Source organism: Pseudomyrmex gracilis, unplaced genomic scaffold (genome assembly GCF_002006095.1).
Source record: "Pseudomyrmex gracilis isolate BER0280 unplaced genomic scaffold, ASM200609v1 scaffold_13, whole genome shotgun sequence".
NCBI lineage: Eukaryota > Metazoa > Arthropoda > Insecta > Hymenoptera > Formicidae > Pseudomyrmex > Pseudomyrmex gracilis.
In genome coordinates this window covers 469,920-485,350 of record NW_018020597.1, presented here as the reverse complement: position 1 = coordinate 485,350, position 15,431 = coordinate 469,920, and the positions used below count along the sequence as shown (strand labels likewise).

The window sequence follows — 15,431 nt, the reverse complement described above, 5'->3', positions numbered from 1 at the left end:
TTTTCGAATTACCGCTCCATTATCGACGATGACCGTACATTATCTGATAGCGAATATCAGATGATTCGCCGAATGTCCCGTGCTCGACGAAATGGATGATTCCCAGCGGTTGCCGTAAATTTCTTCCGCTCGCTCGACCGTCGTTTCCATCATACGCGAATTCCACAAGTATCAGCTTCTACGAGGGTAACGAATTTAATCGGATCCACTGTGTTTCCACGCAGATTTCCATTGTATTAAAAGCACGCGGAATGCGACACCATTTATCCGGTGTTACGTTACACGTCAAATCAAACTCTTGTTGCAAATCACAGCATTCGTTACAGCGCTATCAAGTTTCTTCGATGAAGAAAGTTGACAACATCGTTGCGAAAAGTGGCTTTCGTAGAGCTCATATAGTTTCCGATCTGTTCCGATCGTTTCGATCGGTTTCGTAATCGCTACGGTTGCTTTGAGAGTCCCCGAGAAACGCAAAAAGTCTATCTTTTTCGAAGATTCGCCGAATGTCCCGAGCGCACTCCCGAGCGTCGTTTCAGGGACGCGTCAAAACTTTCATTTCGCGCGTTACGCGCAAACATCATTCGAAGCAGAGCGCTCGGTGAATGTCGAGAAATTTTTATCGAGATGTTCGGTGGGTCGATCTGTGCGACGACATGTATGTGGATCGTCGTCGAGCAAAACCTGCAAAAGCGGCAAATGATGGATCGGCTGACTTTGCCACGCGCGCGGAGTCGCGCGACGAGATCAGACTCGCTCTCGTGTAACTACTTCTCTCCGACCCTTCATTCCGACGTAGCTAATGACCCCGTTTTTTCCGTTTGCGCAACGCGAAGGAGGGTCGCGAAACACGCAACTCGACTATGTGAAGGATTTTCGCAAAGATATCATTCACCGCGCAAACAAAAGCGGAATTACTTGACGGAATTTTCCTCCGGAATTTAGGGATTCCAATATTTTCGCAAACGGTGAAATTCTAACGGATAAGTTCGCCTATCGCGAATTCGCGAATTCGTGCGTGGGCTCCGCGAAATTGCGCAAATTTCGAAATGAGAATTCTGCGGTGATACATACGTCGAGAAATAAACTCGTGCATTTTTTACAACTCGAAAACGTTCGGCGAGTTTTCTTTAATGCTGCGATTTCGAAAAAATGTTCTACAAATTTTTTTTCCTCGTCAAAAGAAAGATGAATAATTGAAGTTTGGTTTGACTGCTCATTTCAAGCAAGTTCCTATTAGGCTACGAAATTGGATTGGTTCGTTATTACAACGCGGGATTTAAAACGATCATTTTGATCCATTTTTTTTAAATGAGCATCAAAAAAAAAAAAACGTTCGTTGGGTCAGTAACGCGTAGAAATCAATATCCAAAAGAGAGTTTAGAAGAGTTTTAACATAAATTAAGAATTTTTAATATACGTTGAGGAGAAATAATTTTTTTTTTTTTTTTTTTTTGTAAACGTTAAAAAAAGCACTCGACTTTATTAAAGTCAAGATAAGTGCTTCTCTTTGGATAGTATCTCGGCGTGTTAAAAGAATATTGACGGGGTAAAAAGAAATTAATGTAGTCTTTCAGTTTTTAAACGCGCGGCAAGAGGCTGCGAGTAAATTACTCATTTCGTGAGAAGAGGCAAGCGACGGAGCGAAATAAAATAGCTTGTTGGCGCGGGCATCGAGCGCTCTAGTCCGGTCAGCTCTAACGTCAGAGCACCTGAAACAAGGCTTACCACAGGCTAGCGCAGTCGATACGCATTATACCGCTTTGGCATCCGATTGACCATAAAACCGCCTGTGCTACTACCGCGTCGATGTGCCGATGATGCTGAAGCTATACGCGATCGTTCGGCAATTTCAATCACTCGACATTGATGGCAACTCGATTCGCGAAAAATCCGATCCAGAATATTCGAACACGTAATCCATTTGCGCCTCGCTGTTATCTCGAGAGAGAGAGAGAGAGAGAGCATTGTCCTAATTTATTCGCAAGGGTCAGCGCGAGTCAGTCAATCTGCTTGAGGTCGTTCTCAACGTTTTTTTCGACTATTTCTCAGCGGATCCAAAACGCGACGAACGAATCCTTTTTCTTATTCCCTCACGGGGAGAATACGAGAGAAAAATAAAACCGCTCACGGGGAGGTACACATCTCTCAGGCGAAATACGAGAAGTATAGCTAAATGTGAGCGTAGAGAGAGATGACAGGAGAGATGTCATTGTGCTTTTGAAAAGCACAAGACGATAGCACAAATGAGCCTCTCTCTTTTATCTTGGAATACTCTGTTTTTTATAGAATTACTTTTCTGAGAGAGAATGATTGTACTTTTTTTAAGTGAGGACGGGGTAACATGAGAACTCAAACGCAATGTAAGAACAACCACGCAATGTAAGGAACGAGCGCGAGCTCGTTTAGATGTTCGAAACTTTTTTCGAAAAAGAGAGAACAGATTTTTCCGAGTAGGAAAGAAAAAGAGAAAACACGCACGTCAATAAGGACAGAGAGAACAGAGAAGAAAAAGAGCCGGAGACTGACGTAAAGTGTTACAGATCTCTTTCTCTTCCTCTCTCTTTCTCTCTTTCTTTCTCTCTCTCTCCTTCTCTCAGGTGTCACGAGAATGCGAGTACTTGTTGTCACGTACACACTGATACTATAGCCACACACCGCTACTTGCCGATCCTCAACGATACTGCTCACGTACTCTACTCGCTACTCCTCGTACCCCTCCTCCTCCTCATTTAGTGGTTACATTGCTCCGTCTCGCGGATGCTGACCAATGAAATCCGGCTAGGTCTCCGTGCGAGAGGTCGTGACGCTTCTGAACGCTCGTGCACCCTCCTCACGGGCACGAGAAGAGCGCGCGTGAGGATTGACGGAGCGATTAACGTGCCACGCGGAGGGATTACGTCACCACGCTAATCCCACGTTGCTCGGCTGCTGAGCACTGCGATCGGCGGCGCTCTCACGGGACACGCTGCACTCACGACCGAACATACACGCATACACAGCTTGACGCGCGCACCCCCGACGGAGGGATGTCGCGTGCGCGGGTGCTAGCGATCGCCCGAATACTGGGGTAGTAGCGTCGCGGAGCGGACAGGGTTGGCGGCGGGCAGGCAGGCAGGCAGGCAGGTAGCCTCTTTGGCAGGGATGCGTTCAGCCCTACCCCTTCCTGCCGCTGCCACCACCACCATCACCACCGACGTCGGCGCCGTCGTCTCTCACACAAACGAGTATTTCTCCCTTCGTCTGGATCGGAGCTCGAAGGGTGCCAACGAACCGCGATGTTTATCCTTCGAATTCCTTTACGTCTTCGAATAAGTTTTAATCCGCACGCAAGCGTGCCAGCTCTACTTTCAAGTATATATACAAATTGTGCTAATTAGTCTGAGAAGGAAGAGAGATTAAATCAAATTGCGTAGTTTCTCCGTACTATACGAACATTCAGAGTCAAAAATATAAAATAATCTTTAAAATATAAGAAAATTAGCGAAATGACAAATATTGTTAGTTTTATATTAATTTGTAGTTTCAATGGCGCGTAAACTATCATTAAGGTAAAAAATATAAAATTTTCATTTACATAGAACTTAATTATATCAATATACGTAGCACATTTATTGCTCCGTTGCTAATGAGCACGTTCAAAATTAAAGTGATATTGGTCCGTTAATTGCTTCCGAAATAGCGAATTACGTTGCGACAAACGTTGAAATTATACCGACGTTAATTTTGTTAGACTACACCGTAATTATCGCGCGCGAAACCGTCCGTGTTTCCATAATTTTCGCGAGAAAAGACCGATTTTGCGCAGAGAAGCTGGAGCTCTCGCTCTCGTGTGCGGTGGAGGTTTTATCGAGACATAAATCATTTTATTGCTCGCGCTGCAACAAGCACACAGTTACGAGTTACGTCATATAGATAGATCGTGATACTCACCCGTCGCACATATCAAGCAAACGTAAAAATACCGTAATCTAACAACGATCGTGGCGCGTTACAACGCATTTCTGTCACTCATCGTACAAAACGCCGAGATTGAATGAATCTCGATATCGAGACTCTCTCGGATTGAACGTAATAAAATAGTAAACGTTAAAAGTAACGATCGTTGCGCGAGGCAGCGGGAACTCTCGCTCTACTTTTCTTCATTAGCCACCCCATTCCCTGAGAACGAGGACGAATTGTGGCAGTCGTTCTCAAGCGGCAAGGCACTTCTCGCTAGTTTGATTAGGTCGCCGTTGAAGAAGACCGCCGGTCTGGCCTCGCTTTTGTTGGAACGTCCTCGGAACGACCTTTTCTTCAGATTTCTTGCCGCCGTTTCTATTCGCTTTGGAAGATTTCCAAACAAACTTGTCGCGTGTGCGTAATCTCACACTTTGCCGCGCGTAAAAATGCGATTTGAATAAGTATGAAAATAAGTATCACGAAGCGATAAACAAGGTGGGTGAGGTTTGTATATTTATTTCCCGCATGTGACAATTTTGCGTCACGAGACGCGTAGATAAAGGTCTTCTAGCGTTTTATGGCTCCCGCGAAAGCGGTGAAATAAATTTTATTGATCGACCTGTAGCTTCTTGCGTGGGGCTCAGTTAAAGATAAAAGCGTCCCGCCGAAAAACGAATCTCCTAGCGGCGAGACCTCCCTCGACGTCTTTCTTCTTGACTTTGGGATCGTTTGTGTAAGATAAGATGATTAGCATGGCTGTTGCATGAAAATGTAACGAAGAATCTTAGTCGAATCGAGAGCATCGAGGCTGAATACAAAACACCGAGAGCGTACGCGTATAGATTACAAAATGAGAGCTTTTCTTTAAAAAGAAAAATTGGTTTTGTGAGTTATTTTCAATACGTTTCTTACAAATTTAAATTTCTCACAAAAACGCAAGAGCTTTTACATGTAAATCCAATTTTATGAATGTTTAATTTTCTATTTTTTTTTTTAAGTATATTGTAAGAATAATATATAAAAAAATCATTCTAAACACTCGTAAAAATATGTTTATATGAATATTTAAAAATATTTAAAAAACGTAAGTTTTTTAAGTTATTAAAACGGTACACGAAATGTGTTCAAAATTATCTCCTACGTAAATAGTATAAACCGTAATTATAACGCGCGTCACTCACTGAAACGAGTCAGTAATTATGAATCCTGAGTTGAATCCTTTGGCTTCTGAATTACAAGCTCAAGTTCTTCCGGAGTGTTATCCTACAACAGAACGCAAATAATCTCGTGTCACTAATCTCGCTCTTAACTCTTATTTCTTCATCATTGTAAAATTAAAACAGAATAATAAATCACAGGTTTTTTTGCGTTTCCTTAACTTTTAATTACGCGAATTACTTTATAATAAAACCTGTTGTAGTTTTTTTTTTTTAAACCACGATTAATTATGAATAAAGTTACAACATTGTAAAATTCAATTTTTTCTAGCAGCCTCTTCGAGTGTCGAGACGACAATTCGACCCATGTACCAAGTCGAGAGTAGGGATCAGAAATCAATTTTTGCTCCTCGCGTGGGGCGTGGTTTTGATGGGTCCTGAGAGCCGTCTTATCTTACAAAAAGTTTCAGAAAATCATACTATAAACGTCCCGCGGAACGGAATCCGATATAAGCCGCGATGATAAAGTGCGCAGCTTATCTCGGCCTCTATCATCGCGAAAATAAAATTTCACATTCGAGTTTTAGGCAAGAAATACTTCGATAAGAGAGAGATCGAGACGTATATAATATTACGTACCGCTCGAAATACCGTGCGTCGCGCGAGATAATCGTGACGCGCTTTCTCGGGGAAGGTGATCGATACGGGCCACGGAAACGTTGGATCATTCTTGCCGCCGCTCAGTTTTAGAAACAACGAAATTGCTATCACGAACGGTAACGTCAATACCGGTAACTGCATCTGAAAGCACAATGCCGAAAGAAAGAAAGAGAGAGAAAGAGTGAGAGAGAGAGAGAGAAAGAGAGTTTCACGAAACCATTATAAATTATCGGAACATAAGATAAGAGGAAGGGAGGTTTTTAATTACTTTCATAAATATCGATCGTAAGCTGTACTGCAGCAGCGAAGTATAAATGATCGCCAAGACGGTGGCAATAGCGGTCTGCCCGTTCAGAATCAAGAGATTTCCGCCCAAAGCAGCTCCGGTTAAGAGACTGTTGTATCCCCACAGTCCGCTGTAGACCTCGCCGTAGTCTGCTCCGAGTTCCAAGCCTGACGGAAGATTTACGATAATGATAATTTATATTCTTCACGCCCTTATCTTGAGACACACTCAATTTCCGCTAACTCACGATGAAAAGTTCTCTAGTGTGTATTCGCCTCATTTAACTGTACGTGTAACGAGATTAAACGAGATTCTCTTGTCTCTTTTTTTCGTTCGTGTATGCGGAATTTAGCAAGATAAAGAAGAAAAATTAAATTAAATCTACCTGTTACGGTTCCGCAAAGAGCACCGAAAAACGAAAACGCGGTTGTCACCGGTGAGTATATTATCATTGCCAGATACATGACGCATCCGACTATTACGTCATCGATAAAAAACAGCTGCGAGGCAGAAACAACGCTACCTCGAAATACCTGGAAAAGTGAAATTAATTGCGGGCATTCGTAACAAAGCAATCGGATTGATGCCTTCATTTATACACTTTCTCGTGTCGATTCCCGCGATAGATTCAAGCAAGAATGTGTTCGATATTATTTGAAGCGAGTTTCGATAACTCAAATAGGGACTGTAAAGGAAATATTGTTGCAACAAATATACCGTTGCGCGCGATATTCGATGAAACAAACTTTTATTAAATTTTTCAACTCAATGTGCGCGCGCGCGCGCGCACGTGTGCGACTGTGTACCGATAAATTTAATACAGCGAAGAGATTTGCAAGGTTCCAAAGAAATTTATGCGTTATAAAGTGCAAGATTTCGTTACATAAGTAAAACGTATCTATAATTTCTCGGAAAGAATATTATCCGCGATGCGTGCACAACTGATCCGTATTCAACAAGACGGTTAATGTATGCAATATCAAGGATATAGAATCGCAAAAAGTGGAGCACGAGTAGAGTCTCTACCTTTCCCCAGTTGATGTAAACGTCGGACGCGTTCCGCTTGTAGAAACCAGCGTCGCTCATCGTCGTCATCGTCGTCGTCATCGTCTCACTTGTTGCATTGTGCTGAAAACAATAAGTCTAGCAGCACAATACGTGAGTACATAGAAAAAGACAGAATCTCACTCTCTCTCTCTCTCTCTCTCTCTTTCTCGACGAGATTCATCAGAGAAGGCAAAGGTTCAAGCTGCGCTTTATGACAGAAACGCGTTTCTCGTGAAGAAATAATTTACGCCGCGCCTCGAATTGACTTCGCTCGTAAATTCGCGCGCGCAGCACGCAAATATATAGAGAAGAAACTTTTCTCGTAAAAACGACGGGTGCTTTTCCGCGCCGTTGCGATTTTCACAATCTCGCGGTTGCGCATGAATCGCAAAGTTTATACGCGCGTTTCAGTGCGCAAGCACAGTCAGTTTTTTGTGTTATCGCGAATTTGCACGCGCGGTCAAGCGTAACACCAAACGTTAATAGAACATCTGCTGGTCGTAAAGCTCAATATATCTATTGTGTATTGCGCAGCTTGAGATGCGATATTTTTCACATATTCCACCGTTGAGGCTTCAATGTTTTTTTTCCTTCTTATTGTGGGAAAAACAAAGGTTCGCGAAAAAAAAACACGGAGGGGAAACTCGCCCCAACATTTAACTAAAGTAAACAACCAGCGAGACTACTTCGGAATAAAACAAATTCAAGTCAAGGCAAGTTATCGTCGACAGAGCTGGTCCGGCCGGAATTTGATCAATACAGAAGAAGCCCCAACCTACGGTGGATAGCATTTTCCTTCGTGAAGGCACGTCAAATATGCATGGTCGGAACACCGAGATCGTGTTTTCTAGACGAATTTTATTCCGCGCGCCAGAGTCTCTCTCCACACATCACAATTTTCATCAAATTTGCCTTCTATCTTGGAGAACTGTGATCAATCCGCTCACTTCGCTATTATGCTAGAGATCATTTTTCACAATAAGAACGACATTCGTCAGAATTTTTGACGTATCTATTACTGCATCACATTATTTATCAATCTTGTGAAAGATGTTCTTATATTGTACTTATTTATAAAAAATTAATTCTATCAGATACAATTTTATTATTAGCAAATATATTCGATTTTTATAGCAAAAATATATTAAAACGTCTCTCAATAAATTATAAAAATAAAAAATGTTTGAATTCGTGCATTTTTCACATTCTATTTTTTTAATCTAAATTTATGATAAATGTGACTTTTTCTGTATAAAACTACTAAAGATCTCGCATAAATAACGTGAAATTAATTTACCCTCTCAAACATTTGTTTCGCAGACTCGGTCAGCACATTCGCGCGGTTTTGACCCAAAAGGACGAAAATCAACATGTACTCCACAAGGTTAAATGGCCAGGCTGTGCAGGAGAATTTATCGCTTCTCAGGGACCGCGCGAGATAAACACTGGAAAACATTAACAGAAGCTCTGTGAACACCTCTCTCAGAAATTTGCGAGCGCGCCGCGCTGAAACGACGAGTGAAATGCGGCAGAGCTTTTGCAATCCCCCGTTTTGCCGCATAATCCACCCTCGTCGCGTAACTATTCTCGTATCTTGCTCGAATCTCGAGACACGGATTCCGTCACGGCGCGTTTAGTTTAGTTTTATTACTATATGAGTTGTCTGACGTTAAAATTCATAATGCTGTAACCTCGAGGCGTTATTATTATATTATCATGTAATTACACATCAATGTACAATCTGCTCCATTGCTGCTTCTAAAATATTCGTGATATATAATGAACATTATTATCAACCATTTACATTAATTGGTATTAATTTATATACACATCTCTCTGTTTAATTAAACGTCCATGACAATCAAGATGTTATTTATTTATTTACTGTGTAATTAATTTATTACTTTGCCAATACTACGTGTACGAGAGAAATATTTCTAAATGAAAATTGTGTCAAAGTGTAAAATTACGTTGTTTTACGCAGATGGAGATATCGTGTTTTTTTTTACAAAACGTAATTTTGTCTGCATTACTGTTACATTTAGTTTTAATTTTTGTCGATTCAATTTAATCACATACATATATAATTTGCAATCGTTAAAGTGTAATACGCAAACACGACTAATATTTTCTCTATATATTCTCTATATATTATTATTTCTCTATATGTGAAGTGAAATATTCATTGATTGAATATACATACCTGAGTACCGCCGCCAGAAGCACAAGTGGCACGCTGAAGATATCGAAGGCTCCGTAAATCTGCGGTATCAGACTATACGATACCGCGCCGACTAGGAGAGGATTGAACACGCTTAATCCGTTTTCTACGATAACTTGGGGTTCTTGTATAATCTGCACACACACACACACAAATAAATACAGAAATAAAGGCCTCTAAATATAAAAGGAAATTCCGCGCCGGTGGAGAGAATTTCTCATTGCTGCGAGGAGAAGCTACCGCATTGCAGTGATTTTTCCGCACGCAACCGGTCCATTAGTTTCGAAAAAGATGGAAAAAGCAATAGCGAACGTTACGATAGCATCGCGGTAAATACATATGAATAACGGATGACCGGATACGAGCGTGCTTCTCTCGGTGAACTGCGCACCGAGAGAAGTGTGGCAAGTGTGTGTGGCAAAAAAACAGTATTACCTTTTCCGGTAAAAACGGACGATGCTTGACACCGAGCGGCTTGTAATTAATATTAAAACATACCACGGACAGCAGGAGGCCAAGGCCGGCAGTGGATGCAGACAACGCCAATGTGCCTGGCGTTACCACGGCCAGAGTGATTATTAACAGCAGCCCGCTGATAGGATTATTTGAGAAAACAATCTGCAATGTTAATCAAGCCAATCAACGTTACGCTTACCGATTCCGGTGCGCGATCAACGTAGTGTGATGTATAAGTAAATAAAAAATGTGATCTACTTTTATTGCGACGAACATTCTTTCATTGATATGGATTTTCGGTACAATGTTTATACGAGACAATACTAAAATATATCATAATAGCATTTTTGTAAGATATGTAAAATATGTAACATTTGTTATTTTGTATCAAATTTAGTTTTTTTACGTACCTGTCCAAATCCACAAAGAAATGTATGAAGAAATTGCACTATGCGCCAAACGGGCTGCTTCTTTTGTGCGAGGTATTCTTTCAGAATCGCGAAGTCGCCCACACATGCTACCCACGTTCGTTCCTATCGAATGTTTATTACATGTCTTTTATTTTCGCAACGGAGCCAAAATTGTGCAAAAATATCATATGATAAAAGTTACTCTTTTTTTTATACATTAATAATAGTTTTAAGACTAGTTTTGATGTAATAAAAAATAAAATTGTGCGTTTCACATGTTTTTTCTTCTCTTTCAAAGTTCTATATGAAATTATCTGCAACAATCTAAAATAATCGAATAGCGACAAAGATAACATAGTATTTTTCTTACAAACTCGAACGAAGAATGAAACAAAATTTTAAACTTTTATTGACAATTTCTTTAAATATTTTGTATATTCGAATAACTGCAATATTTATATGTGAATTTTAAACATACTTGCGGCAGCTCTCTCGTAGACATTTCTCAGGCTTTCTATGTCACCAAATATCAAAACCGTATAGAGCAAAGAAAACGTTGCTTACTTATAGAGAACCGTTCCTGCAGCACACTGTTGGCATATTTGTAAAAACCTTTGCGATTAAAGCACGTGCTAAATCTTCGTTTGCTCAAAACACAAACATTGATAACACTGATAACACTGTGCAGAAATAGTATTTTTTATATCTAGTTGTGTACGATGAGATTGTAGAAATGTGTTTATATATATATCATGTCTCTCTTCAAAAAAAAATCAAATATTCAAAAAAAACTCCAACGCTTACTATATGACATGCAATATAAAAAAGTCAAAGTTTTGTACACAACACCACCATTTACAACTGTACCTAGTTTAAGAAAAATTTTAAAATTAAAAAAAAAATATGTATTTATATCACATTGTTATAACAAACAAATTATTTATGCAATTTTGAAAAAAATAACATTTATAATCTTTATGTTAGAAAATAGTAAACTATAATGTTCTCTTGCGCGATATCCGCGGCAGTTGCTATACCAGCGGCATTTGATTTTATACTGAAGCTCCTTTATGCTTCTTTGTCTATCTAGAACAAATATCTCACTGTGTCTTGAACACATGTAAAACGTATTATTTAGAGCAATTTGCACGGTCTTGATTACCACGCTGAAAAAGTCGTTTACACTATTAATTATAGTACTGAAAGATATAGAATACAGATGATGCAATAAATACAAACTGTAACAGAAGCACAACAGACGCAGATGGCAAACAAATATAATACTAAGTATCTACATTAGATTTCTTTAGATTTTAAGGAATGGATAAATACTTCGAGGATAAATACTTCGATATTGCAATGTAAAACTATATTTATGTTATCTCGTCACAATACTGTAAAATAATTTTATATAAAGTTTATGATATTTGTGCGTATATGTAATTTAAAAATAAAAAACATTTTCTTATATTGTACCAAGATAAAAAAAAAAAATAGTTTTAAAATATACACTTTTCTGCAAAAATATACATTAACATTTCTAGAGAAGACTTTTTTGATCGTATTTCCAATGTTATTACAAAATTATAAATAACAAATACACGTTAAATATCCATGACGTAATTAGGATGAACAACGAGTAAAGGATCCTCTTCTTCTTCGTCCTCTGTGCCTCTCCTTCTCAAATCGGTTGTTGTTAGAGGAATTATAATTTGATCCTAACCATTAAAAAATAAAATTTTTCATAGAAGTAAAATTTAAAACAAATTATTAAGTCATAATTAAAATCATCTTAAGTTTAAATAAACATACATAAAAATACGTACATGATACGTCAATCTATCAATAATCTTCTCAATGAAGCCTTTTCGTTCTAACAACTCCTCTTCCGAGTCTAATTGATCTTGTATTTGATCTAGATACCACGCAACCAATTCAGATTTTTTTATACCGCCCTTATTGTCACCTAATAGTAGAAAATATGTATCAGTTTCTTACACAAAAACAACAATATAAAATATGACGCAATATCCTTTAGTCATAATCAGCTTTTAATGTCACAAAATAAATAAATAAATAAATAAATACCTTCTTCACTTTCGGCACGACTTTCTTCGTTTCTCATGTAGAGAATCAACATGTTCGACAGATTCTTATATTCGTCAAAGGACACTGTTAACTTCTTTTTTGGTGGTTCTTGCGTTCCACTCATGGCTGAAAAATAAAAAAATCTATGTAATATAATACATTATGTCCAAATCTATGTAATATAGTACATATATATGTCCTTTCCATGTACAACTATGCACGTACGTGTTGAAGGCGGCACATCATTATTTCCAACTGCATTGAGTGCTGCCATAAGAGGCGGTGGTTCGTCAGCGTCTGCTCCTACGTCCTCCCTGCCTTCGTCGAGGTCTACGTCCGGCTGTTCTACCGTTATTATACTTTTCTGTAATAATCGTTTCGCTTCTTTCACGTGTTTCACCGTTACTTCATCCACGCATTCCAGTTTTGCCAGCGCTTCCGACAGTCTGACCATACTCTCCAATTGTCTCACAGTGACCCTCCATTTGCCGCTTCCGGTACCTGTTCTTTGTCTGAGAGCTGTGTAACTTGCGACTAAAAGATCAGCAGCTTCCTACAGAAAGTTGACATTAATTAACACAATGTTGCGACACAAATAGTTTCCTTTTTAACACACTTCTTACTTGACTTAAAACAGGTTTAAAATGCTTGGCAAAATTGATATATCTGATAATCTCTTCTTGTTTGTACATCATCGGAAGGTCATTCATATTATCGCAATGTAGATCCAAGATCCTTTTGGCGATCGCGTTGTCAACGATTTCGTTGCATTCATCCAGCACGACAAAAAACAAATCGAATCTTGACATAATAGGCGCAGTCAACTGTACGTTTTGTTGCAAAGATTTTCTTCTGTCGTATCGTCCACCAATGGGATTAGCTGCCGCTAGTATAGACGTTCGAGCGTTTAAAGTTGCTCTCATACCCGCCTAAAAGATAACACATGCATAAATATCAAAAACTGTTTAGAATAAAATAAAATTTTTATACACACATTTAGAAAAATATCGATATTCTTACTTTAGCAATCGAAATTGTCTGCTGCTCCATAGCTTCGTGAATCGCGACTTGATCTCTCGGATCCATTTTGTCGAATTCGTCGATGCAGCAGATGCCGTGATCTGCGAGCATCAACGCACCAGCTTCTATAACGAAATCCGAGGATTCTTCGTCTCGGACAACTGCGGCCGTCAAGCCAGCTGCGCTCGACGCCTTTCCGGACGTGTAAACCGCTCTAGGCGAGATATCGGCCACGCATTTGAGAAACTGAGACTTTGCGGTACTGGGATCGCCAACCATGCAGACATTAATATCCCCTCTCAACGATGTGCCCTCTTCCGTGGTCTTTGGCACACCACCAAAAAACATCAGAATAATTCCCTTCTTAATTTCTTCATTGCCATGTATCGCGGGAAACAGACTGGAAGCCAGATTTTCGTACAGATTTTTGTCACGACTCATCTCATAAATGCGATTCCATTCCGCCTCTGTCATTTGTTTCTTCATCATCTCTTGCGAGATTTCCTCCATCGCCATTTCTGTACCGCCAAACTGTCAAAAATATCAATTACAATTACGCTATATTAATGGAAATTTAAATTTTAATCTTCATGCTCGGAGTAATTTTACTTACTCTCAAACTAGTGGCAGTAACACTACAAGCGAGAAATGCCGTTTTATATGTTAATTCCCTAACACCAAGTGCTTTAAGGCCTTTTACACCCTCACCCTGTTCATTATTTCTATTTCTTGGTTTAGTTTCTGCCTTAGCACTCGGCAGAGACAATGATCCGACATCTGGTACTACAATAAAAGTTCCTGTAAAATCATATCTGTAAAAAGAAGAATATATTTATAACACTGTATCCATTTAAATATATCTTTATTTTCAACTCACTTGTCGCCAGCTTGCACTAGCTCCACCATCTCAGCTCTCAAAATAACTTCAACAGAACGAGGAATACATCCTCTAGGAAGCTCAGCTTGTGTTTCTTGTATTCGTACTTTTTGAAAATCAATAAACACTGAATTGTCCATATCCAGCAGAAAGCGACGTCTGTTACTGCATGTTGGATTAGTACAAATTGTTGGATTTGTAAACTGAAAATAATTTTAATTATTTATTAGTTAAAACTAATCGCAGTGCCAGTATATAAATATATACAAATCTTTTGTGTACCTTAAACTGTTGCTCTACATTTTTTATGGATGCATTACAATCCATACAAATAAATGTGCCATTTACTAATTCTGGATGAACAGGATGTGTCCGTACTACCTGTCCAGAAATACGAGCCAAAGTGCCCACTCTTGCAGAATTCAATTCTCTCAACTTATGTCTAGTTGGCACATCCACAAAACTAACATAGCACTGCTTCTCTTTTTGCAAATCTCCTATATCTTTGACAAAGTTGCACACCGCTTGACACAAATATGGATATACTCTATAATATTCTTCGATTACAGTTGTAGCCAGCGTTTGATTGTAAGATTCTGTGTCTTCAAAAGACACTTCCAATGTGCAGCGTTCCGGATGAGAAAGTTCCTTAGCTGGTTCCTGGTATTTAATAACTCCATCTTCCTTAAATCTATAGTAAATGAAATAAAAAAATAAAGAAAAAATACATGTAAAAACTCAAACATTTCTAATTTTTTTTTAGTTCAATTTAAATAACTTTAAAACATTATTAAATCCTAAAATACTTATATAAATGTTAGATTCAAGTAATAACTATTTTCTCACTCTTCCAGAAAATCTTGAAACAATTTTTGACATTTGACTCCAACTTCGTCCAAAACACGTGCTTGACCAGGCGCAGGACCAATATCCATTTTTTAAACTTAATTTACAAAACACAACGTACATAAACACCACGAATGAATTAAAACGTCCGACATACAAAGCTTGTGGAAATTTGGCGGGATCAGAGAAAAGACTGAAGGCCGACGCACAGATTTTTGCATAACGCATACCGCATAAGACATAAAAAAATCAACCAATCCAGCTTTTCGTTTTCATCCCTACTTCTTGTTCTAGAAAGCTTTGATTGGTTGATTCTTTTATGTCTGATGCGTTATGCATTATGCAAAGGTCTGTGCTTCGGCTTTGAGAACGCACAGGCCTATAAAGAGCCGTCTACAATGGAGAGTTGTAGGCCGTAATAGTA

The 15,431-nt window shown here is 39.0% G+C and overlaps 2 protein-coding genes across 6 annotated transcripts; both read right to left on the bottom strand.

Annotated features, from left to right (window-relative positions):
• Nucleotides 1-4,976: 4,976 nt before the first annotated feature.
• On the bottom strand, nt 4,977-11,211 carry LOC109863828 (urea transporter 1-like). Of its 5 annotated transcripts, none has more exons than XM_020444424.1 (11): nt 10,981-11,211; nt 10,655-10,766; nt 10,177-10,299; nt 9,746-9,928; nt 9,293-9,444; nt 8,387-8,534; nt 7,069-7,170; nt 6,428-6,575; nt 6,025-6,209; nt 5,736-5,897; nt 4,977-5,202 (listed from the first exon to the last, which is right to left on the bottom strand). In XM_020444424.1, the coding sequence occupies exons 2-11, from the start codon at nt 10,676-10,678 to the stop codon at nt 5,137-5,139; spliced, it is 1,293 nt and encodes a 430-aa protein (XP_020300013.1). In that variant the 5' UTR covers nt 10,679-10,766; nt 10,981-11,211; the 3' UTR covers nt 4,977-5,136. The 5 variants fall into 5 exon arrangements, with proteins under 5 accessions (XP_020300013.1, XP_020300012.1, XP_020300011.1 ...); XM_020444423.1 differs by having other exon boundaries at nt 10,655-11,043; nt 11,173-11,190; XM_020444422.1 differs by having other exon boundaries at nt 10,655-11,043; nt 11,141-11,188.
• A 446-nt stretch (nt 11,212-11,657) lies between these two features.
• On the bottom strand, nt 11,658-15,192 carry LOC109863801 (DNA replication licensing factor Mcm6). The gene is made up of 10 exons (XM_020444366.1): nt 15,008-15,192; nt 14,444-14,852; nt 14,162-14,364; nt 13,898-14,096; nt 13,285-13,815; nt 12,888-13,193; nt 12,490-12,817; nt 12,265-12,390; nt 12,003-12,142; nt 11,658-11,894 (listed from the first exon to the last, which is right to left on the bottom strand). Exons 1-10 carry the CDS (start codon nt 15,094-15,096, stop codon nt 11,781-11,783), a joined length of 2,445 nt encoding a protein of 814 aa, XP_020299955.1. The 5' UTR covers nt 15,097-15,192; the 3' UTR covers nt 11,658-11,780.
• Nucleotides 15,193-15,431: the final 239 nt, after the last annotated feature.